The 27,488-nt window shown below is 50.7% G+C and overlaps 2 protein-coding genes across 2 annotated transcripts in view; both read left to right on the top strand.

Annotated features, from left to right (window-relative positions):
• Positions 1 to 27,275, top strand: part of LOC123764536 (crustacyanin-A2 subunit) — a 124,569-nt gene extending 97,294 nt beyond the window's left edge. Inside the window, exons 3-7 of the mRNA XM_045752510.2 lie at positions 16,588 to 16,742; positions 20,048 to 20,239; positions 20,922 to 21,047; positions 24,055 to 24,121; positions 25,590 to 27,275. Coding sequence (XP_045608466.1) covers positions 16,588 to 16,742; positions 20,048 to 20,239; positions 20,922 to 21,047; positions 24,055 to 24,121; positions 25,590 to 25,702 — 653 coding nt within the window. The 3' untranslated portion in view covers positions 25,703 to 27,275. The remainder of the gene's footprint in view (positions 1 to 16,587; positions 16,743 to 20,047; positions 20,240 to 20,921; positions 21,048 to 24,054; positions 24,122 to 25,589) is intronic.
• LOC123764586 (uncharacterized protein DDB_G0290301-like) lies at positions 25,900 to 26,856 on the top strand. Its single transcript, XM_045752576.1, has one exon. It carries the CDS (start codon positions 25,900 to 25,902, stop codon positions 26,854 to 26,856), a length of 957 nt encoding a protein of 318 aa, XP_045608532.1.
• Positions 27,276 to 27,488: the final 213 nt, after the last annotated feature.

Here is a 27,488-nt window from a genome sequence, read left to right as displayed (position 1 = left end):
CACCCCCACTGACCCACACCTGGCACCCCCCTGACTCACACCTGGCACCCCCCCTGACCCACACCTGGCACCCTCCCTGACCCACACCTGGCACCCCCCTGACCCACACCTGGCAACCCCTTGACCCACACCTGGCACCCCCACTGACCCACACCTGGCACCCCCTTGATCCACACCTGGCACCCCCCTGACCCACACCTGGCACCCCCTGAACCACACCTGGCACCCCCCTGACCCACACCTGGCACCCCTTGACCCACACCTGGCACCCCTCCTTGACCAACACCTGGCACCCCCCTGACCCACACCTGGCCACCCCCTGACCCACACCTGGCACCCCCTGAACCACACCTGGCACCCCCCAGACCCACAACTGGCACCCCCCTGACCCACACCTGGCACCCCCACTGACCCACACCTGGCACCCCCCTGACCCACAACTGGCACCCCCCCTGACCCACACCTGGCACCTACTGACCCACACCTGGCACCCCCTTACCCACACCTGGCACCCCTCCCTGACCAACACCTGGCAACCCCCTGACCCACACCTGGCACCCCCCTGACCCACACCTGGCAACCCCCTGACATACACCTGGCACCTCCCCCCCTGACCAACACCTGGCACCCCCCTGACCCACACCTGGCAACCCCCTGACCCACACCTGGCATCCCCCTGACCAACACCTGGCTCCTCCCCCCTGACCAACACCTGGCACCCCCTGACCCACACCTGACACCCCCCCCTGACCCACACCTGGCAACCCCCTGACCCACACCTGGCACCCCCTGACCCACACCTGGCAACCCCCTGACCCACACCTGGCACCCCCCTGACCAACACCTGGCACCCCCTGACCCACACCTGGCATCCCTCCTGACCCACACCTGGCACCCCCCCGACCCACACCTGGCACCCTCCTCTGATCCACACCTGGCACCCCCCTGACCAACACCTGGCACCCGCCCCCTGAACCACACCTGGCACCCCCTGACCCACACCTGGCACCCCCCTGACCCACACCTGGCACCCCTCCTTAGCCAACACCTGGCACCCCCCTGACCCACACCTGGCCACCCCCTGACCCATACCTGGCACCCCCCAGACCCACACCTGGCACCCCCCTGACCCACACCTGGCACCCCCACTGACCCACACCTGGCACCCCCTGACCCACACCTGGCACCCCCCTTACCCACACCTGGCACCCACTGACCCACACCTGGCACCCACTGACCCACACCTGGCACCCCCCTTACCCACACCTGGCACCCCCCTGACCAACACCTGGCACCCCTCCCTGACCAACACCTGGCACCCCCCTGACCCACACCTGGCACCCCCCTGACCCACACCTGGCAACCCCCTGACATACACCTGGCACCTCCCCCCATGACCCACACCTGGCACCCCTCCTTGACCAACACCTGGCACCCCTCCCTGACCCACACCTGGCCGCCCCCCGACCCCACACCTGGCACCCCCTGACCCACACCTGGCACCCCCCTGACCAACACCTGGCACCCCTCCCTGACCAACACCTGGCACCCCCCTGACCCACACCTGGCACCCCCCTGACCCACACCTGGCAACCCCCTGACATACACCTGGCACCTCCCCCCCTGACCCACACCTGGCACCCCTCCTTGACCAACACCTGGCACCCCTCCCTGACCCACACCTGGCACCCCCTGACCCACACCTGGCACCCCACTGACCAACACCTGGCACGCCCACTGACCCACAGCTGGCACCCCCCTTGACCCACACCTGGCACCCCCTTACCCACACCTGGCACCCCCCTGACCCACACCTGGCACCCCCCTGACCCACACCTACGCACCCCCTGACCCACACCTGGCACCCCCTGACCCACACCTGGCACCCCCCCTGACCCACACCTGGCACCCCCCTGACCCACACCTGGCACCCCCTGACCCACACCTGGCACCCCCCTGACCCACACCTGGCACCCCCCTGACCCACACCTGGCACCCCCTGACCCACACCTGGCACCCCCTGACCCACACCTGGCACCCCCCTGACCCACACCTGGCACCCCCCTGACCCACACCTGGCACCCCCCTGACCCAGTCGGTCGGGCGGGGAGTCGGTCGGCCGAGTGGACAGCACGCTGTACTTGTGATCCTGTCGTCCCGGGTTCGATCCCGGGCGCCGGTGGGAAACAATGGGCAGAGTTTCTTTCACCCTATGCCCCTGGTACCCAGCAGTAAAATAGGTACCTGGGTGTTAGTCAGCTGTCACGGGCTGCTTCCTGGGAGTGGAGGCCTCGTCAAGGACTGGGCCGCGGGGACACTAAAACCCCGAAATCATCTCAAGATAAGCTAGGACTCCTCCTTGTGGAGTGGGATGCTCCAGCCGGTACTGGTGTGGCTGACAGTGTGACACATGCTGACACCCGGTACTGGTGTGGCTGACAGTGTGACACATGCTGACACCCGGTACTGGTGTGGCTGACAGTGTGACACATGCTGACACCCGGTACTGGTGTGGCTGACAGTGTGACACATGCTGACACCCGGTACTGGTGTGACTGACAGTGTGACACATGCTGACACCCGGTACTGGTGTGACTGACAGTGTGACACATGCTGACACCCGGTACTGGTGTGGCTGACAGTGTGACACATGCTGACACCCGGTACTGCAGTGGCTGACAGTGTGACACATGCTGACACCCGGTACTGGTGTGGCTGACAGTGTGACACATGCTGACACCCGGTACTGGTGTGGCTGACAGTGTGACACATGCTGACACCCGGTACTGGTGTGGCTGACAGTGTGACACATGCTGACACCCGGTACTGGTGACTGACAGTGTGACACATGCTGACACCCGGTACTGGAGTGACTGACAGTGTGACACATGCTGACACCCGGTACTGGAGTGGCTGACAGTGTGACACATGCTGACACCCGGTACTGGTGTGGCTGACAGTGTGACACATGCTGACACCCGGTACTAGTGTGGCTGACAGTGTGACAAATGCTGACACCCGGTACTGGTGTGGCTGACAGTGTGACACATGCTGACACCCGGTACTGGTGACTGACAGTGTGACACATGCTGACACCCGGTACTGGTGACTGACAGTGTGACACATGCTGACACCCGGTACTGGTGACTGACAGTGTGACACATGCTGACACCCGGTACTGGAGTGACTGACAGTGTGACACATGCTGACACCCGGTACTGGTGTGGCTGACAGTGTGACACATGCTGACACCCGGTACTGGTGACTGACAGTGTGACACATGCTGACACCCGGTACTGGTGTGCCTCACAGTGTGACACACACCCGGTACTGGTGTGACTGACAGTGTGACACATGCTGACACCCGGTACTGGTGACTGACAGTGTGACACATGCTGACACCCGGTACTGGTGTGGCTGACAGTGTGACACATGCTGACACTCGGTACTGGTGTGGCTGACAGTGTGACACATGCTGACACCCGGTACTGGTGTGGCTGACAGTGTGACACATGCTGACACCCGGCACTGGTGACTGACAGTGTGACACATGCTGACACCCGGTACTGGAGTGACTGACAGTGTGACACATGCTGACACCCGGTACTGGTGTGCCTCACAGTGTGACACACACCCGGTACTGGTGTGACTGACAGTGTGACACATGCTGACACCCAGTACTGGTGTGGCTGACAGTGTGACACATGCTGACACCCGGTACTGGTGACTGACAGTGTGACACATGCTGACACCCGGTACTGGTGTGGCTGACAGTGTAACACATGCTGACACCCGGTACTGGTGTGGCTGACAGTGTGACACATGCTGACACCCGGTACTGGAGTGGCTGACAGTGTGACACTTGCTGACACCCGGTACTGGTGTGGCTGACAGTGTGACACATGCTGACACCCGGTACTGGTGTGGCTGACAGTGTGACACATGCTGACACCCGGTACTGGTGTGGCTGACAGTGTGACACATGCTGACACCCGGTACTGGTGACTGACAGTGTGACACATGCTGACACCCGGTACTGGTGACTGACAGTGTGACACATGCTGACACCCGGTACTGGTGACTGACAGTGTGACACATGCTGACACCCGGTACTGGTGACTGACAGTGTGACACATGCTGACACCCGGTACTGGTGTGGCTGACAGTGTGACACATGCTGACACCCGGTACTGGAGTGGCTGACAGTGTGACACATGCTGACACCCGGTACTGGAGTGGCTGACAGTGTGACACATGCTGACACCCGGTACTGGTGTGGCTGACAGTGTGACACATGCTGACACCCAGTACTGGAGTGGCTGACAGTGTGACACATGCTGACACCCGGTACTGGTGTGGCTGACAGTGTGACACATGCTGACACCCAGTACTGGAGTGGCTGACAGTGTGACACATGCTGACACCCGGTACTGGTGTGGCTGACAGTGTGACACATGCTGACACCCGGTACTGGTGTGACTGATAGTGTGACACATGCTGACACCCGGTACTGGTGTGACTGATAGTGTGACACATGCTGACACCCGGTACTGGTGTGGCTGACAGTGTGACACATGCTGACACCCGGTACTGGTGTGACTGACAGTGTGACACATGCAGACACCCGGTACTGGTGTGACTGACAGTGTGACACATGCTGACACCCGGTACTGGTGTGACTGATAGTGTGACACATGCTGACACCCGGTACTGGTGTGACTGATAGTGTGACACACACCCGGTACTGGTGTGGCTGACAGTGTGACACATGCTGACACCCGGTACTGGTGTGACTGATAGTGTGACACACACCCGGTACTGGTGTGGCTGACAGTGTGACACATGCTGACACCCGGTACTGGTGTGACTGACAGTGTGACACATGCTGACACCCGGTACTGGTGACTGACAGTGTGACACATGCTGACACCCGGTACTGGTGTGACTGACAGTGTGACACATGCTGACACCCGGTACTGGTGACTGACAGTGTGACACATGCTGACACCCGGTACTGGTGACTGACAGTGTGACACATGCTGACACCCGGTACTGGTGACTGACAGTGTGACACATGCTGACACCCGGTACTGGTGTGGTTGACAGTGTGACACATGCTGACACCCGGTACTGGTGACTGACAGTGTGACACATGCTGACACCCGGTACTGGTGTGGCTGACAGTGTGACACATGCTGACACCCGGTACTGGTGTGACTGACAGTGTGACACATGCTGACACCCGGTACTGGTGTGACTGACAGTGTGACACATGCTGACACCCGGTACTGGTGTGGCTGACAGTGTGACACATGCTGACACCCGGTACTGGTGTGACTGACAGTGTGACACATGCTGACACCTGGTTCTGGTGTGACTGACAGTGTGACACATGCTGACACCCGGTACTGGAGTGGCTGACAGTGTGACACATGCTGACACCCGGTACTGGTGTGCCTCACAGTGTGACACACACCCGGTACTGGTGTGACTGACAGTGTGACACATGCTGACACCCGGTACTGGAGTGGCTGACAGTGTGACACATGCTGACACCCGGTACTGGTGTGACTGACAGTGTGACACATGCTGACACCCAGTACTGGTGTGGCTGACAGTGTGACACATGCTGACACCCGGTACTGGTGTGGCTGACAGTGTGACACACACCCAGTACTGGTGTGGCTGACAGTGTGACACATGCTGACACCCGGTACTGGTGTGGCTGACAGTGTGACACATGCTGACACCCGGTATTGGTGTGGCTGACAGTGTGACACACACCCGGTACTGGTGTGGCTGACAGTGTGACACATGCTGACACCCGGTACTGGTATGACTGACAGTGTGACACATGCTGACACCCGGTACTGGAGTGGCTGACAGTGTGACACATGCTGACACCCGGTACTGGTGTGACTGACAGTGTGACACATGCTGACACCCGGTACTGGTGTGGCTGACAGTGTGACACATACTGACACCCGGTACTAGTGTGACTGACAGTGTGACACATGCTGACACCTGGTTCTGGTGTGACTGACAGTGTGACACATGCTGACACCCGGTACTGGTGTGACTGACAGTGTGACACATGCTGACACCTGGTTTTGGTGTGACTGACCGTGTGACACATGCTGACACCCGGTACTGGTGTGGCTGACAGTGTGACACATGCTGACACCCGGTGCTGGTGTGACTGACAGTGTGACACATGCTGACACCTGGTTCTGGTGTGACTGACAGTGTGACACATGCTGACACCCGGTACTGGTGTGGCTGACAGTGTGACACATGCTGACACCCGGTACTGGTGTGACTGACAGTGTGACACATGCTGACGCCCAGTACTGGTGTGACTGACAGTGTGACACATGCTGACACCCAGTACTGGTGTGACTGACAGTGTGACACGTGCTGACACCTGGTACTAGAGTGGCTGACAGTGTGACACATGCTGACACCCGGTACTGGTGTGGCTGACAGTGTGACACATGCTGACACCCGGTATTGGTGTGGCTGACAGTGTGACACACACCCGGTACTGGTGTGGCTGACAGTGTGACACATGCTGACACCCGGTACTGGTGTGCCTCACAGTGTGACACACACCCGGTACTGGTGTGACTGACAGTGTGACACATGCTGACACCCAGTACTGGTGTGACTGACAGTGTGACACATGCTGACACCCGGTACTGGTGTGGCTGACAGTGTGACACATGCTGACACCCGGTACTGGTGTGGCTGACAGTGTGACACATGCTGACACCCGGTATTGATGTGGCTGACAGTGTGACACACACCCGGTACTGGTGTGGCTGACAGTGTGACACATGCTGACACCCGGTACTGGTGTGGCTGACAGTGTGACACATGCTGACACCCGGTGCTGGTGTATCTGGCAGTGTGACACACATCCGGTACTGGTGTGGCTGACAGTGTGACACATGCTGACACCCGGTACTGGTGTGGCTGACAGTGTGACACATGCTGACACCCGGTACTGGTGTGGCTGACAGTGTGACACATGCTGACACCAAGTACTGGTGTGACTGACAGTGTGACACATGCTGACATCCGGTACTGGTGTGACTGACAGTGTGACACATGCTGACACCAAGTACTGGTGTGTCTGATAGTGTGACACATGCTGACACCCGGTACTGGTGTGACTGACAGTGTGACACACACCCGGTACTTGTGTGGCTGACAGTGTGACACATGCTGACACCCGGTACTGGTGTGACTGACAGTGTGACACATGCTGACACCCGGTACTGGTGTGGCTGACAGTGTTACACATGCTGACACCCGGTACTGGTGTGACTGACAGTGTGACACATGCTGACACCCGGTACTGGTGTGACTGACAGTGTGGCACACACCCGGTACTGGTGTGACTGACAGTGTGACACATGCTGACACCAAGTACTGGTGTGTCTGATAGTGTGACACATGCTGACACCCGGTACTGGTGTGACTGACAGTGTGACACATGCTGACACCCGGTACTGGTGTGACTGACAGTGTGACACACACCTGGTACTGGTGTGGCTGACAGTGTGACTCATGCTGACAACTGGTACTGGTGTGTCTGATAGTGTGACACATGCTGACACCCGGTACTGGTGTGACTGACAGTGTGACACATGCTGACACCCGGTACTGGTGTGTCTGATAGTGTGACACATGCTGACACCCGGTACTGGTGTGTCTGATAGTGTGACACATGCTGACACCCGGTACTTGTGTAGCTGACAGTGTGACACATGCTGACACCCGGTACTGGTGTCTCTGACAGTGTGACACATGCTGACACCCGGTACTGGTGTGGCTGACAGTGTGACACATGCTGACACCCAGTACTGGTGTGACTGACAGTGTGACACATGCTGACCCCCGGTACTGGTGTGGCTGACAGTGTGACACACACCCGGTACTGGTGTGGCTGACAGTGTGACACATGCTGACACCCGGTACTGGTGTGGCTGACAGTGTGACACATGCTGACACCCGGTACTGGTGACTGACAGTGTGACACATGCTGACACCCGGTACTGGTGACTGACAGTGTGACACATGCTGACACCCGGTACTGGTGACTGACAGTGTGACACATGCTGACACCAAGTACTGGTGTGACTGACAGTGTGACACATGCTGACACCAAGTACTGGTGTGACTGACAGTGTGACACTTGCTGACACCCGGTACTGGTGTGACTGACAGTGTGACACATGCTGACACCCGGTACTGGTGTGACTGACAGTGTGACACATGCTGACACCCGGTACTGGTGTGACTGACAGTGTGACACATGCTGACACCCGGTACTGGTGTGGCTGACAGTGTGACACATGCTGACACCCGGTACTGGTGTGACTGACAGTGTGACACATGCTGACACCTGGTTCTGGTGTGACTGACAGTGTGACACATGCTGACACCCGGTACTGGAGTGGCTGACAGTGTGACACATGCTGACACCCGGTACTGGTGTGCCTCACAGTGTGACACACACCCGGTACTGGTGTGACTGACAGTGTGACACATGCTGACACCCGGTACTGGAGTGGCTGACAGTGTGACACATGCTGACACCCGGTACTGGTGTGACTGACAGTGTGACACATGCTGACACCCAGTACTGGTGTGGCTGACAGTGTGACACATGCTGACACCCGGTACTGGTGTGGCTGACAGTGTGACACACACCCAGTACTGGTGTGGCTGACAGTGTGACACATGCTGACACCCGGTACTGGTGTGGCTGACAGTGTGACACATGCTGACACCCGGTATTGGTGTGGCTGACAGTGTGACACACACCCGGTACTGGTGTGGCTGACAGTGTGACACATGCTGACACCCGGTACTGGTATGACTGACAGTGTGACACATGCTGACACCCGGTACTGGAGTGGCTGACAGTGTGACACATGCTGACACCCGGTACTGGTGTGACTGACAGTGTGACACATGCTGACACCCGGTACTGGTGTGGCTGACAGTGTGACACATACTGACACCCGGTACTAGTGTGACTGACAGTGTGACACATGCTGACACCTGGTTCTGGTGTGACTGACAGTGTGACACATGCTGACACCCGGTACTGGTGTGACTGACAGTGTGACACATGCTGACACCTGGTTTTGGTGTGACTGACCGTGTGACACATGCTGACACCCGGTACTGGTGTGGCTGACAGTGTGACACATGCTGACACCCGGTGCTGGTGTGACTGACAGTGTGACACATGCTGACACCTGGTTCTGGTGTGACTGACAGTGTGACACATGCTGACACCCGGTACTGGTGTGGCTGACAGTGTGACACATGCTGACACCCGGTACTGGTGTGACTGACAGTGTGACACATGCTGACGCCCAGTACTGGTGTGACTGACAGTGTGACACATGCTGACACCCAGTACTGGTGTGACTGACAGTGTGACACGTGCTGACACCTGGTACTAGAGTGGCTGACAGTGTGACACATGCTGACACCCGGTACTGGTGTGGCTGACAGTGTGACACATGCTGACACCCGGTATTGGTGTGGCTGACAGTGTGACACACACCCGGTACTGGTGTGGCTGACAGTGTGACACATGCTGACACCCGGTACTGGTGTGCCTCACAGTGTGACACACACCCGGTACTGGTGTGACTGACAGTGTGACACATGCTGACACCCAGTACTGGTGTGACTGACAGTGTGACACATGCTGACACCCGGTACTGGTGTGGCTGACAGTGTGACACATGCTGACACCCGGTACTGGTGTGGCTGACAGTGTGACACATGCTGACACCCGGTATTGATGTGGCTGACAGTGTGACACACACCCGGTACTGGTGTGGCTGACAGTGTGACACATGCTGACACCCGGTACTGGTGTGGCTGACAGTGTGACACATGCTGACACCCGGTGCTGGTGTATCTGGCAGTGTGACACACATCCGGTACTGGTGTGGCTGACAGTGTGACACATGCTGACACCCGGTACTGGTGTGGCTGACAGTGTGACACATGCTGACACCCGGTACTGGTGTGGCTGACAGTGTGACACATGCTGACACCAAGTACTGGTGTGACTGACAGTGTGACACATGCTGACATCCGGTACTGGTGTGACTGACAGTGTGACACATGCTGACACCAAGTACTGGTGTGTCTGATAGTGTGACACATGCTGACACCCGGTACTGGTGTGACTGACAGTGTGACACACACCCGGTACTTGTGTGGCTGACAGTGTGACACATGCTGACACCCGGTACTGGTGTGACTGACAGTGTGACACATGCTGACACCCGGTACTGGTGTGGCTGACAGTGTTACACATGCTGACACCCGGTACTGGTGTGACTGACAGTGTGACACATGCTGACACCCGGTACTGGTGTGACTGACAGTGTGGCACACACCCGGTACTGGTGTGACTGACAGTGTGACACATGCTGACACCAAGTACTGGTGTGTCTGATAGTGTGACACATGCTGACACCCGGTACTGGTGTGACTGACAGTGTGACACATGCTGACACCCGGTACTGGTGTGACTGACAGTGTGACACACACCTGGTACTGGTGTGGCTGACAGTGTGACTCATGCTGACAACTGGTACTGGTGTGTCTGATAGTGTGACACATGCTGACACCCGGTACTGGTGTGACTGACAGTGTGACACATGCTGACACCCGGTACTGGTGTGTCTGATAGTGTGACACATGCTGACACCCGGTACTGGTGTGTCTGATAGTGTGACACATGCTGACACCCGGTACTTGTGTAGCTGACAGTGTGACACATGCTGACACCCGGTACTGGTGTCTCTGACAGTGTGACACATGCTGACACCCGGTACTGGTGTGGCTGACAGTGTGACACATGCTGACACCCAGTACTGGTGTGACTGACAGTGTGACACATGCTGACCCCCGGTACTGGTGTGGCTGACAGTGTGACACACACCCGGTACTGGTGTGGCTGACAGTGTGACACATGCTGACACCCGGTACTGGTGTGGCTGACAGTGTGACACATGCTGACACCCGGTACTGGTGTGACTGACAGTGTGACACATGCTGACACCAAGTACTGGTGTGACTGACAGTGTGACACATGCTGACACCCGGTACTGGTGTGACTGACAGTGTGACACATGCTGACACCAAGTACTGGTGTGACTGACAGTGTGACACATGCTGACACCAAGTACTGGTGTGACTGACAGTGTGACACTTGCTGACACCCGGTACTGGTGTGACTGACAGTGTGACACATGCTGACACCCGGTACTGGTGTGACTGACAGTGTGACACATGCTGACACCCGGTACTGGTGTGACTGACAGTGTGACACATGCTGACACCCGGTACTGGTGTGACTGACAGTGTGACACATGCTGACACCCGGTACTGGTGTGACTGACAGTGTGACACATGCTGACACCCGGTACTGGTGTGATTGACAGTGTGACACATGCTGACACCCGGTACTGGTGTGACTGACAGTGTGACACATGCTGACACCCGGTACTGGTGTGACTGACAGTGTGACACATGCTGACACCAAGTACTGGTGTGACTGACAGTGTGACACATGCTGACACCAAGTACTGGTGTGACTGACAGTGTGACACTTGCTGACACCCGGTACTTGTGTAGCTGACAGTGTGACACACACCCGGTACTGGTGTGACTGACAGTGTGACACATGCTGACACCCGGTACTGGTGTGACTGACAGTGTGACACATGCTGACACCAAGTACTGGTGTGACTGACAGTGTGACACTTGCTGACACCCGGTACTTGTGTAGCTGACAGTGTGACACACACCCGGTACTGGTGTGACTGACAGTGTGACACATGCTGACACCCGGTACTGGTGTGGCTGACAGTGTGACACATGCTGACACCCGGTACTGGTGTGGCTGACAGTGTGACACATGCTGACACCCGGTACTGGTGTGGCTGACAGTGTGACACATGCTGACACCCGGTACTGGTGTGACTGACAGTGTGACACATGCTGACACCAAGTACTGGTGTGACTGACAGTGTGACACTTGCTGACACCCGGTACTTGTGTAGCTGACAGTGTGTTAGATAATATATGTGACTGTGTTAGATGGTCCAGATTCCAGATGGTTAGATTGCAGTGGTCTGTCGGGCATTTCTCCACAGTGTTGACATTTCCTCTCATCTTCCGGAACCTGTAAGCCTATTTCCCATGCACATGGGTATCCAAGCCTGATGCGATGTAAGTGAACTTCTGTTGCTCTACTGCTCCCTTTCATCAAACTAAGTGGTTCGTAATTGGTTGAATTCTTGTACCAACCCGCAGATCCTGATGTTGCAACTGCTGTGTTGTGGTCACTGTACAGCTTTTGCATTGCTCTGTTTCGAATTACTTTCTTAATCTGTGATAGACTCTGTGGTATGTAAATGTCTACATTTCTTTTCTTAGTTGCAACTTTTGCGGCTTCGTCTGCAATGTCATTTCCTATCATTCCCACATGACTTGGCACCCAGTTGATAAGTACCCGTCGACCTTGTCGTTTGATTGTTTGCATTAATGATATGACATTTATGATCAGATGTATGTTATCACATATGTGTTCTTGTTGCAAGGTTTCAATGGCGGTTCTCGAATCTGTATGTATAATAACATGTTGTCGGTGTTGAGCAAGAGCATGTTCCAAAGCCTTTTGAATGGCTAGCATCTCTGTTTGTAAAGTCGAACACCCATTTGAGAGTCTCCAACTATTTGCAGTTTCCTGCTTTAACTGCAGCTCCGGTTTCTTGTCCCTGCTGGTCTACTGACCCATCCGTGAAGTAAGTGAAGCTGTCGGATGCCAAGTTTGCGTCTATATGCATCTGTGCAATGTTACGTAGCAGATGAGGATTTGTCTGGTTCTTCTTTCCTTCAATAACCATAATCTTACAGTCTGCTGGCAGAGATTCCCAAGGGCTTGCATAACAAAGTCTGCATGTATTTCGTCGACACCCTTCTCAGTGACTGTGTTTGTTATATCGAATGTATTGATGGTGTTTATCGCACAATGGGTCCACCTGTTGCTATTGGAGGCTCTTCTGTCCAGAGTTAGTGCTCCAGTGATTGTATCCGTCACCAATGGATTGTATCCATTGTATCCTTCACCAAGTTATCTTTAAGTGAACTCTGAGGCTGCTGATGGCTGAGCGCCTTGTGTTGCGGTTGCCAAATTCTGGTTGTCCACGAAGTTGGTCCAGGTGCAGAACCTTGAGAAGATAAGTTTTTTACATAAGAGTAAAGCTGTTGACAAGTCTCCGGTGTTGACGGTACTGATGTACTAACCGGGTCAACCATGATGGGTCAAAGATGGAGCTGCGTTATGGACAATGGATGAGGAAAGGGGGGGGGGAAGGGGGGTGAATCATCCAGGTGAACGTTGTATACTCAAGATGGAAGCAAACTTAAGGTTTACATAAGGCCTAGCAAACTTTCTCTCCAGAAGGTGCGTCTTGGGGCTGTGTCTTGGCTGCCTTCCTTGCTAGGCTCAACACCTGGCTCGTCATGTTCACTCACCATCCTAACGTGGCTCTTCATCTTCACTCACCATCCTAACGTGGCTCGTCATGTTCACTCACCATCCTAACGTGGCTCTTCATCTTCACTCACCATCCTAACGTGGCTCTTCATCTTCACTCACCATCCTAACGTGGCTCTTCATGTTCACTCACCATCCTAACGTGGCTCTTCATGTTCACTCACCATCCTAACGTGGCTCTTCATCTTCACTCACCATCCTAACGTGGCTCTTCATGTTCACTCACCATCCTAACGTGGCTCTTCATGTTCACTCACCATCCTAACGTGGCTCTTCATCTTCACTCACCATCCTAACTACAATAGTAAGATGACAGCTTCATCACAGAGCACTAGAGTGGTGGCACTCAACTGCATGACTCTCATGTTGCAACATCAAGCTCTTATTATCATCGGCACAAGTCTAATATGCTAATTGCCAACAACAGGAACATTATTGGAACTGTGATTAATGACCCTCATAGTCGTTAGCATTTCCTGTCTTTCACATGTAGAGTTGAGAGTTACGAGCATGCAGGCGTGAGCCTGAGGGATGAGAGGTAGTGTTGGAGGAGGTAAGTCTCCACAAGGGCACGAGAACACTACCCTCTGCTTCACTACCACCAATTGAATGGCTATCAGAGTCTACTTCACAGACGACCACACTTAAGAGTCCATTCTTGAGTAGTATCCTCCTCCCTTTCTCCCCACTCCACCCATCTCTCTCTCTCTCTCTCTCTCTCTCTCTCTCTCTCTCTCTCTCTCTCTCTCTCTCTCTCTCTCTCTCTCTCTCTCTCTCTCTCTCTCTCTCTCTCTCTCTCTCTCTCTCTCTCTCTCTCTCTCTCTCTCTCTCTCTCTCTCTCTCTCTGCCTCTCTCTCTTTCTCTCTCCCTTATGAGATCCCTTTTTTGGTTTCGGAACAGGGCGCTCTTGGCTATCACAGTTGCTGGACCACTATGACATGGCATTAGATGCTATGGAAGACAAACAAAACGCTGATGTAATTTACACAGATTTCACAAAAGCTTTTGATAAATGTGACCATGGTGTTATTGCACATAAAATGCGTTCAAAAGGAATTACCGGAAAAATAGGCAGGTGGATCTACAATTTCCTGACTAATAGAACCTAATGTGTATTAGTCAACAAAATCAAATCCGGTCCATCAACCGTGAAGAGCTCAGTCCCCCAGGGTACTGTGCTTGCTCCAGTACTTTTTCTTATCCTCATATCGGACATGGACAAGGACACAATCTATAGTACTGTATCATCCTTTGCAGATGACACTAGGATCTTTATGAGAGTAGGCAACATAGAGGACACAGCGAACATCCAGTCAGATGTAGATCAGGTCTTTCTATGGGCTACAGAAAATAATATGGTGTTTAACGAAGATAAGTTCCAGCTCATGCGCTATGGAAAAAATGATAACATAAAAACGGAAACCAAAACAAAACTCAGGCAAATCATAAGAGAGCGAAAAGGCAATGTAAAGGATCTGGGTGTACTCATGTCGGAAGACCTTACCTTTAAAGAACACAATAAAGTAGCCGTCACAACTGCAAGAAAAATGACAGGTTGGATAACAAGAACTTTTCACACTAGAGATGCTATACCGATGATGATACTTTTCAAGACGCTTGTGCTCTCTAGAGTGGAGTACTGCTGCACAATGACACCCCCTTTCAAAGCTGGAGAAATTGTTGACCTGGAGAGCGTGCAGAAATCCTTTACTGCTAGAATCCACTCAGTAAAACATCTTAACTCTTGGGACCGACTAAAGAGCCTAAATCTGTATTCTCTTGAGCGCAGGCGGGAGAGATACATAACAATGTACACATGGAAAATATTAGAGGGGCTGGTCCCAAAACTGCACACAGAAATAACACCACATGAGACCAGGAGGCATGGCAGGATGTGCACAATACCCCCGTTGAAAAGCAGAGGTGCAACAGGTACTCAGAGAGAACTCTATCAACATCAGAGGCCCGAGGCTGTTCAACACGCTTCAATTATACATTAGGGGCATAACTGGCCGACCCCTTACAGTGTTCAAGAGAGAACTATCAACATCAGAGGCCCGAGACTGTTCAACACGCTTCCACTACACATAAGAGACATAACTGGCCGACCCCTCACAGTGTTCAAGAGAGAACTTGATAAACACCTCCAAAGAATACCTGATCAACCAGGCTGTGACTCATACGTCAGGCTGCGAGCAACTGCGTCCGACATCCTGGTTGACCAGTCCGGCAACGAGGAGGCCTGTTCGACGACTGGGCCGCGGGGACGCTAAGCCCCAAAGTCATCTCAAGATAACCTCTAGATAACCTACGGGTAGGGGTTTCGTTTCCACTGGCACTTTGACTATTGTGACTCCATTGGAACACATCCAGATGACCCATATCACAACTGTTGACCTTTTTAACTGTTGAACTGTTGGACTCGTCTCCAATGACATCCAACCTGACACACTTTGGACATCAACTAACGAAGTTAGATCTTGCAAGCACTTATTCAAGCAATAAATAGATCTCTCACACATACTCTGTCTCTCCTCTCTCTCTCTCTGTCTCTCCTCTCTCTCTCTGTCTCTCCTCTCTCTCTCCCTCTCTGTCTCTCCTCTCTCTCTCTCTCTCTCTGTCTCTCCTCTCTCTCTCTCTGTCTCTCCTCACTCTCTCTCTGTCTCTCCTCTCTCTCTCTCTGTCTCTCCTCTCTCTCTCCCTCTCTGTCTCTCCTCTCTCTCTCTCTCTCTCTCTCCTCTCTCTCTCTCTGTCTCTCCTCTCTCTCTCTCTCTGTCTCTCCTCTCTCTCTCTCTCTCCTCTCTCTCTGTCTCTCCTCTCTCTCTCTCTCTGTCTCTCCTCTCTCTCTCTCTGTCTCTCTCTGTCTCTCCTCTCTCTGTCTCTCTCTGTCTCTCCTCTCTCTGTCTCTCCTCTCTCTGTCTCTCTCTGTCTCTCCCTTCCTCCGTCTCCGTCCGCCTAAGTGTGTTGTGGTGGTGTTGCAGGGACGCAGATGGAGGTGGCGACGCGGGGCCTGACGGAGGAGAAGAGGAAGGTGCGTCAAGGAGCCATCATGCACGTGGAGACCGACACCTTCGACGACCCGCACCCGGCCTACATGACTGTTGTGGCTAGCGGAGTTCCCAGAGTTCCATACCAGGTAGGAGTCCACCCCCAACCGTCTTTTGTCACTATACAAGAACAACTCACCATGGAAAGTTGCGAGAGGCTAACCGCAACCATCTGGACTAGGAATCATTAAGCATTTATGCAACCATTTATGAAACCTGTATATCTTTGCTTTCTTTTCAAGCAAACTCATAGTGCTTCAAATCCACAAGGGTCGTGACGAGTGTTCAAACCTACGTCCGAGAACATCCCAGACGCTGCCTTAATCGACTGTGCTATGACATGGTTAAAAGAATTGCAACCAGAAGGTCCACTGCCCTTACTTGGACCCTGCAGCCTCTCCGAGACACAAATCAAGATTTTTACACACTTCTTCCATGCACTCGAGCTCTGTCAATAGGCTCTGTCAATGTGTAATGAAGTAAGGGCAAAGAGGTAGAACGGCTTATTGACAGAGCTTGAGTGCTTGGGGGGAATTGCTTAAAATTCTGGTGTGTGTCTCGGAGAGGCTGCAGGATGGAAGTAAGGGCAGTAGAACTTCTGGTTGCAATTCTTTTAACCATGTCGTAGCGCAGTCGATAAAGGCAGCGTCTGGGATGCTCTCGGACGTTGAAATTGAAATTGAAATTGAAATAAGTTTATTGAGGTAAAGTACAAACAAAGGGATGAGGTAGCTCAAGCTATTCTCACCCCGTTCAGTACATCTTGTTAATACATACGTATACACACATCACAAACAATAAACATATTAACGAACATTCTGAGAGATAAACATCTACATTTCCTAATCGGACGTTGGTTCGAACCCTCGTCACGGCACTTGTGGATTTGTACATTTGATGCATCACGGTTTTGTGATTTCTGTGTGTAGTGTGTATCGTAGTGTTTCGTTACTCATAAATTGTATAATAAATGTATACAAAGAAATCTTATATATATATATAATCTTATATATATATATATATATATATATATATATATATATATATATATATATATATATATATATATATATATATATATATATATATATATATATATATATATATATATATATATATAGTTGTGCAATAATTGGCTGTTGATTGCTGGTGTTGACTTCTTGATGTGTAGTGCCTCGCAAACGTCAAGCCGCCTGCTATCGCTGTATCTATCGATGATTTCTGTGTTGTTTACTAGGATTTCTCTGGCGATGGTTTGGTTGTGGGAAGAGATTATATGTTCCTTAATGGAGCCCTGTTGCTTATGTATCGTTAAACGCCTAGAAAGAGATGTTGTTGTCTTGCCTATATACTGGGTTTTTTGGAGCTTACAGTCCCCAAGTGGGCATTTGAAGGCATAGACGACGTTAGTCTCTTTTAAAGCGTTCTGTTTTGTGTCTGGAGAGTTTCTCATGAGTAGGCTGGCCGTTTTTCTGGTTTTATAGTAAATCGTCAGTTGTATCCTCTGATTTTTGTCTGTAGGGATAACGTTTCTATTAACAATATCTTTCAGGACCCTTTCCTCCGTTTTATGAGCTGTGGAAAAGAAGTTCCTGTAAAATAGTCTAATAGGGGTTATAGGTGTTGTGTTAGTTGTCTCTTCAGAGGTTGCATGGCTTTTCACTTTCCGTTTAACGCTTGGCGTTTAACGATGTTAAACGTTAAGGCGTTTAACGATGTTAAACGTTAAGGCGTTTAACGATGCATAAGCAACAGGGCTCCATTAAGGAACATATAATCTCTTCCCACAACCAAACCATCGCCAGAGAAATCCTAGTAAACAACACAGAAATCATCGATAGATACAGCGATAGCAGGCGGCTTGACGTTTGCGAGGCACTACACATCAAGAAGTCAACACCAGGAATCAACAGCCAATTAATGCACAACTATATTCTACCCACCTCAAGACTCCGCTCCAATATAGAAACATCAAGAAATATGGACCAATAGGCTTTCTACAAACACTTCTATTCAATATCCATTGTTTCGTGTTCCGTCTTGTGTTGATGAAATTAATACCCTATTAATACCCTTGTTCTGTCTTGTGTTGATGAAATTAATACCCTATTAATACCACATTTTGTTCTGTCTTGTGTTAATGCCACATCACCCCTTCCACCTCACTCAAATGTAGATATAAAATCGGAGATACGTAAGTTCTATTCAGTTGTGTATATATATATATATATATATATATATATATATATATATATATATATATATATATATATATATATATATATATATATACACATATATATATATATATATATATACATATATATATATATATATATATAAGGCCCGATTTGCCTAATAAGCTAAGTTTTCATGAGTTAATTGTTTTTCGACTACCTAACCTACCTAACCTAACCTAACCTAACTTTTTCGGTTACCTAACCTAACCCAACCTATAAAGATAGGTTTGGTTAGGTTAGGTAGGGTTGGTTAGGTTCGGTCATATATCTACGTTAATTTTAACTCCAATAACAAAAAATTGACCTCATACATAATGAAATGAGTAGCTTTATCATTTCATAAGGAAAAAATTAGAGAAAATATATTAATTCATAATGGGCACCATAACCCAGAATGTCCAAGTGGCTGGGCACCATAACCCAGAATGCCCAAGTGGCTGGGCACCATAACCCAGAATGCCCAAGGGGCTGGGCACCATAACCCAGAATGTCCAAGTGGCTGGGCACCATAACCCAGAATGTCCAAGTGGCTGGGCACCATAACCCAGAATGCCCAAGGGGCTGGGCACCATATCCCAGAATGCCCAAGGGGCTGGGCACCATAACCCAGAATGTCCAAGTGGCTGGGCACCATAACCCAGAATGCCCAAGTGGCTGGGCACCATAACCCAGAATGCCCAAGTGGGTGGGCACCATAACCCAGAATGTGCAAGTGGGTGGGCACCATAACCCAGAATGCCCAAGGGGTTGGGCACCATAACCCAGAATGTGCAAGTGGCTGGGCACCATAACCCAGAATGTGCAAGGGGCTGGGCACCATAACCCAGAATGCCCAAGGGGCTGGGCACCAGAACCCAGAATGCCCAAGTGGCTGGGCACCATAACCCAGAATGCCCAAGTGGCTGGGCACCATAACCCAGAATGTCCAAGGGGCTGGGCACCCATAACCCAGAATGTCCAAGTGGGTGGGCACCATAACCCAGAATGCCCAAGTGGCTGGGCACTATTCCTTTCTTCCGTCATATCTTAAACCCTTGTCGTCATATCCCGTCCAAGTGTTGTTGTGGCTTAGCGTACATCCTTCCTCATCACCACCTTCAAGAACATCCCTCGCTCGACGTTAATGATGTTCTTCACTCCTGATGTGGTAACAGATCGTGGCTACGGACTACCGGACGTACGCCTGCGTGTACTCCTGCCTCGAGTACTTCGGCTTCCGGGCCGAGTTTGCCTGGGTATTCGGCCGGACTCCCGTCCTGCCTCCCTCGACCATCGACCGCTGCCACCTCGCCTTCGCTAACATGGGGGTCGACCCCAGCAAGATGGTTCCCATCGTCCAGGGACAGGTGAGTCGCTCCAGGTAGTAAAGGTTTGATACGGGCGTCTGGTGCATCTATTCCTCCACCAGGTGATGATGTACGACGTCTACCATGATGGACGACGTCTACCATGATGGACGACGTCTATCATGATGGACGACGTCTACCATGATGGACGACGTCTACCATGATGGACGACGTCTACCATGATGGACGACGTCTATCATGATGGACGACGTCTACCATGATGGACGACGTCTGCCATGATGGACGACGTCTACCATGATGGACGACGTCTACCATGATGGACGACGTCTACCATGATGGACGACGTCTGCCATGATGGACGACGTCTACCATGATTGACGACGTCTATCATGATGGACGACGTCTATCATGATGGACGACGTCTACCATGATGGACGACGTCTACCATGATGGACGACGTCTATCATGATGGACGACGTCTATCATGATGGACGACGTCTAGCATGATGGACCACGTTTACCATGACGTACGACGTCTATTATGATGGACGACGTCTATCATGACGTACGCCGTACGCCAGAAAAGTATGGCGTTTCCTCTGAGATAACAACCAATTTAAACACTTCAAATCAACAAGGTTCATAAATACACATACAATATAATGCTTTACCAAGCTGGGGAGAGACTGGAGGTTTGAGCGGGTGGTTGTCGTGCCCTCAGACGTGTCCCTACTACGAGACCCTGCAGGCGACGCTGGCGGAGAGCGAGCAGCACCTGCTGGAGGTCCTGGGGCCGCCCTCTCACTCCCCGCCACACAAGGAGAGGGCGCTAGGGCAAGATTTGCAGGTGAGGCTATAACTTCGGAGTGGGATTCTTGACATGGGAAACGTTTACTCTGTCTATATCATTGTTACTTTTTAAACAGACCTAATCTTACCTATCCTTATGTATTCTAACCTAACCTATCCTAATGTATTCTGAATCTAACTTATCGCAATTTATCCTAACCTAACCTATCCTACTGTATCCTAACCTAACCTAACCTATCCTACTGTATCGTAACCTAACCTAACCTATCCTACTGCATCCTAACCTAACCTATCCTAATGTATCCTAACCTAATGTAACCTATCCTAATGCATCCAAACCTAACCTATCCTACTGCATCCTAACCTAACCAAACTTAACCTATCCTAATGTATCCTAACCTAATATATCCTAACCTAACCTAGCCTATCCTAATGCATCCTAACCTAACCTATCCTAATGTATCCTAACCAAGCCAAGCAAGTCTGTCCATATTTAAAATTAATAAGTATATATACATTATCTTCTATCTCCAGTGAGTAGGGTTCACGGTGAGTCAGGCTACTCATAGTGCAGTGAGTTAGTAAACAATTAATTATTTACACAATGTGAATAAAGTGTTTTTACATGTTCAAGTTATAATTACTTTTTTATATATTACATAAATGTTGTGTTACGTAAAAAATCTTGTTGATCATACTACACCCTGATGTATGATCTCATACTACACCCTGATGTATGATCTCATACTACACCATCATGTATGACCTCATACTACACCGTGATGTATTACCTCATACTACACCGTGATGTATGACCTCATACTACACCGTGATGTATGATCTCATACTACACCATCATGTATTACCTCATACTACACCGTGATGTATGACCTCATACTACACCCTGATGTAGGACCTCATACTACACCTTCATGTATTACTTCATACTACACCATGATGTATTACCTCATACTACACCCTGATGTATGACCTCATACTACACCCTGATGTATGACCTCATACTACACCCTGATGTATGATCTCATACTACACCATCATGTATTACCTCATACTACACCGTGATGTATGACCTCATACTACACCCTGATGTAGGACCTCATACTACACCTTCATGTATTACTTCATACTACACCCTGATGTATCACCTCATACTACACCCTGATGTATGACCTCATATTACACCCTGATGTATGACCTCATACTACACCCTGATGTATGACCTCATACTACACCCTGATGTATGACCTTATACTACACCCTGATGTATGACCTCATACTACACCCTGATGTATCACCTCATACTACACCCTGATGTATGACCTCATATTACACCCTGATGTATGACCTCATACTACACCCTGATGTATGACCTCATACTACACCCTGATGTATGACCTTATACTACACCCTGATGTATGACCTCATACTACACCCTGATGTATGACCTTATACTACACCCTGATGTATGACCTCATACTACACCCTGATGTATGACTTCATACTACACCCTGATGTATGACTTCATACTACACCGTGATGAAGGACCTCATACTACACTATTATGTAGGACCTCATACTACATCCTTATGAAGCACCTCATACTACACCCTCATGTATGACCTCATACTACACCCTGATGAAGCACTTCATACTACACCTTGATGAAGCACCTCATACTACACCCTGATGAAGCCCCTCATACTACACCCTGATGAAACACCTCATACTACACCCTGATGAAGCCCCTCATACTACACCCTGATGAAGCACCTCATACTACACCCTGATGAAGCCCCTCATACTACACCCTGATGAAGCACCTCATACTACACCCTGATGAAGCACCTCATACTACACCCTGATGAAGCCCCTCATACTACACCCTGATGAAGCACCTCATACTACACCCTGATGAAGCCCCTCATACTACACCCTGATGAAGCACCTCATACTACACCCTGATGAAGCACCTCATACTACACCCTGATGAAGCACCTCATACTACACCCTGATGAAGCACCTCATACTACACTCTGATGAAGCACCTCATACTACACCCTGATGTAGGAACTTACACTACACACTGATGAAACACCTCATTCTACACAATGATGTAGGACCTCATGCTACACCCTGATGAAGCACCTCATACTACACCCTGATGAAGCACCTCATACTACACCCTGATAAAGCACTTCATACTACACCCTGATGAAAGACTTCATACTACACCCTGATGAAAGACTTCATACTACACCCTGATGAAAGACTTCATACTGCACATTGATGATGCGCCTCATACTGAACCCTGATGTAGAACTTCATATTATACCCTGATGTAGGACCTCATACTACACCCTCATGAAGCACCTCATACGACACTTTCATGAAGCACCTCATACTACACCCTCATGAAGCACCTCATACGACAGCCTGATGAAGCACCTCATACTACACCCTCATGAAGCACCTCATACGACAGCCTGATGAAGCACCTCATACTACACCCTCATGAAGCACCTCATACGACAGCCTGATGAAGCACCTCATACTACACCTTCATGAAGCACCTCATACTACACCCCTCATGAAGCCCCTCATACTACACCCTGATGAAGCACCTCATACTGCACCCTGATGAAGCACCTCATACTACACCCTGATGAAGCACCTCATACTACACCCTGATGAAGCACCTCATACTACACCCTGATGAAGCACCTCATACTACACCCTGATGAAGCACCTCATACTACACCTTGATGAAGCACCTCATACTACACCCTGATGAAGCACCTCATACTACACCCTGATGAAGCCCCTCATACTACACCCTGATGAACCCCTCATACTACACCCTCATGAAGCCCCTCATACTACACCCTGATGAAGCACCTCATACTACACCCTGATGAAGCACCTCATACTACACCCTGATGAAGCACCTCATACTACACCCTGATGAAGCACCTCATACTACACCCTGATGAAGCACCCAATACTACACCGTGATGTTGTTTCAGAGCCTACGAGACGGGGAAGTGGCGCCGGAGGGAGGCGTGTCTATCACACCCTCGGCCTCGCAGTCAGGTTAGTGGTGAGATCCTTCAACGTCCGAGGCATGAGAGAATGTTGTCATGTGTGGAGGTGGTGGCCACCTTCCCCTCCCTCCTCGACCACTGTCACGTCTTGGGACAGTGGTCCAGGACGGTCCAACCTGGACCATTATGGACTATGACAATGGTCCAGGACGGACCCACCTGGACCATTGGTATCTTCAGATGTGTGGGGTTGGATGTCTAAGGTTCAGCTCGTTATTGTGACTTTCTGTCCACATAGATGAAGAGAATGGTCCACCTTCGAAACCTGTACATCTTTGCTCAGTCATGAGGGCTTAAAGATCGTATTGATGAAACAGTCTACGAGTTGGGAGTCTAAGAGGTTGTTCTCGACCTGAGGTTGTTAAAACCTCGCGTCTCGCAACTCATAAACTGTTTATATTTAAACCATCCCTTCTCCCCGTTCCATCCTGACCCCTTCCCAGTGCTGTATAGTCGTAATGGCTTGGCGCTCTCCCCTCATAGTTCCTTCCTTCCTTCCTTCAAACACAGCCGCCATGACCGAGGAGAGATGTACGGGCTTCGCCAGTTGACACGTGAATTGGTTTTTTATTGTTGACGCCGGAAGCGGCTAGTTTATTGTGCACCCCATACTCATCCTGTGAGCGGTAGCGCAAAAAGCATTACAGAGGGCACAAAAGGTCTTTATCAGATCTCAACTTAGATTATTACATAAACAATTTCTTCTATCCTTCACACCTTAAAATTATAATGTCAGCTAGTTACAGATAATGTTCTATTTCAAGGGCTATATATTTACAGTAAGTCATCATACATACATTGTAGATCTTATCGCAAATTCACACTTGTTTGAGCAAAGGAGATGTTACAGAGTCACAGGGAAACTGCTGTTTATTATTATTCTTCACAAAATACTACTTGCTTCTTAATCTCATATGTCGTTTTTCTACTGGTGCGAAATATGGATACAGTGCAAGGATTTCAGGTATTTTATCCTTGAAATAAAATAGGTTGCCATATCATACAACGTGAGTTCTGATTTATCTCTAAATGGCTCAATTTCACTACAATCCAAGATATAGTGTTGGAGTGTGTGTCCCTGTCTATGTCCACACACTTTACACTTTACTTCATCTAGATCCCTATACAAGCCGAACTGCCAGAGATACTTGTAGCCAAGTCTTATACGAGCTGTGACAACATCTGTTAGTCTACTGACTTTGTTACTTGCCCCATACACATGTTTTACTTCACACATTTCATTGTGATGAACAATGGACCTGCTAGTTCCAGTTTGCACTGTTCTACTTTCTTCATATCCATCCAGGAGTTCTCGTCTAATGACACTTTTATCATCTAATGAGTTCTAATCATCTAATTCATCTAATGAGTTCTCGTCTAATTCCGCAAACACGTGAATGCTTTGAGGAGTCCCTGGTTCAGTGGGGTGTTTGCTAATGAGTCGTTGTTTGTTGCAGCGAGTGGAGAGAAGACTCAGTCTGCTGGCAGCAGTAGTGGGTCCAGCAGCAGACCTCTCTTCTTTGTCTGCCTGTCTCTGCTTCTCCGCCAGATGACCAATCTCCTCTACTAGCAGACGACGCTGATAATGCGCAGCAGACGACGCCGATAATGCCCAGCAGACGACGCAGATAATGCCAGCAGACGACGCAGATAATGTCAGCAGACGACGCCGATAATGCCCAGCAGACGACGCTGATAATGCCAGCAGACGACGCAGATAATGCCAGCAGACGATACTGATAATGTCAGCAGACGACACAGCAGACAATGCCAGCAGATGACGCAGCAGACAATGCCAGCAGACGACGCAGCAATGCCAGCAGACGACGCAGACAATGCCAGCAGACGACGCAGACAATGCCAGCAGACGACGCTGACAATGCCAGCAGACGACGCAGACAATGCCAGCAGACGACGCAGCAGACAATGCCAGCAGACGACGCAGCAGACAATGCCAGCAGACGACGCAGACAATGGCAGCAGACGACGCAGCAGACAATGCCAGCAGACAACGCAGCAGACAATGCCAGCAGACGACGCAGCAGACAATGCCAACAGATGACGCAGCAGACAATGCCAGCAGACGATGCAGCAGACAATGTCAGCAGACGACGCAGCAGACAATGCCAGCAGACGACGCAGACAATGCCAGCAGACGACGCAGCAGACAATGCCAGCAGACGACGCAGCAGACAATGCCAGCAGACGACGCAGCAGACAATGCCAGCAGACGACGCAGCAGACAATGCCAGCAGACGACGCAGCAGACAATGCCAGCAGACGACGCAGCAGACAATGTCAGCAGACGACGCAGACAATACAAGCAGACGACGCAGCAGACAATGCCAGCAGATGACGCAGCAGACAATGCCAGCAGACGTCGCAGACAATGCCAGCAGACGATGCAGCAGACAATGCCAGCAGACGACGCAGCAGACAATGCCAGCAGACGACGCCAGCAGACGACGCAGACGACGCAGCAGACAATGCCAGCAGAGGACGCAGACAATGCCAGCAGACGACGCAGACAATGCCAGCAGACGACGCAGACAATGCCAGCAGACGACGCAGACAATGCCAGCAGACGACGCAGCAGACAATGCCAGCAGAGGACGCAGACGACGCCAGCAGACGACGCAGACAATGCCAGCAGACGACGCAGACAATGCCAGCCTCTATGATCCCTACAATCAAATAATATATGACAGGAGAGAGATCACGTAGTCCTCGTTGAGTATAAGTACGGGGGAGAAGATGTTACCCATGCAGCAGGTTCCCCCCCCCACCTCTCCATGGCGTGTAATTCCTTGATCAAATAACAAGGAATTACATGCTACGTAATACATGATCGAACATTTCACATGTCATATTTGTAACGCAAGTCTGTCTGTCTATGTAACTGTCTCTCTCTCTCTCTCTCTCTCTCTCTCTCTCTCTCTCTCTCTCTCTCTCTCTCTCTCTCTCTCTTTCTCTGTCTCACGTAATTACTTGGTCAACTATGCATACTGTTACGTCATGTATTTAATTTCCTAATTAATTTAATTATAGTTGTTCTCATAAATCAAATATTCACTTTACATAGTTCCTATTCCTTTCACTTTGTCTTACAGCTGTCATTATTATTAAATTATAATGACTTATAATACTTTTTGATTGTCCTGTCTATTTCTGTTATTGACGTGTAATAAGCTCTGGATACCATTATTCATATATAGTATATTAACTATATTCGCAAATATAAATGTTTGCAAACCACTTTTATCTTGAAAAAATGTTAAGTGTGTTGTTGACACCTGTCCTCAGACCCAGTCCATTTCATCCAGTAGTCGACCCACAACGACGCATTCATAAATTTT

This window comes from Procambarus clarkii, chromosome 79 (assembly GCF_040958095.1).
Source record: "Procambarus clarkii isolate CNS0578487 chromosome 79, FALCON_Pclarkii_2.0, whole genome shotgun sequence".
NCBI classification, from domain to species: domain Eukaryota; kingdom Metazoa; phylum Arthropoda; class Malacostraca; order Decapoda; family Cambaridae; genus Procambarus; species Procambarus clarkii.
The sequence above is the reverse complement of the archived record's forward strand: the minus strand, read 5'-3'. Positions and strand labels throughout refer to the sequence as shown.

What these genes read in the sequence shown, in the direction of transcription:
- LOC123764586 (XM_045752576.1), top strand. Translation starts at nt 25,900, where the DNA reads ATGCCAGCAGATGACGCAGCAGACAATGCCAGCAGACGACGCAGCAAT.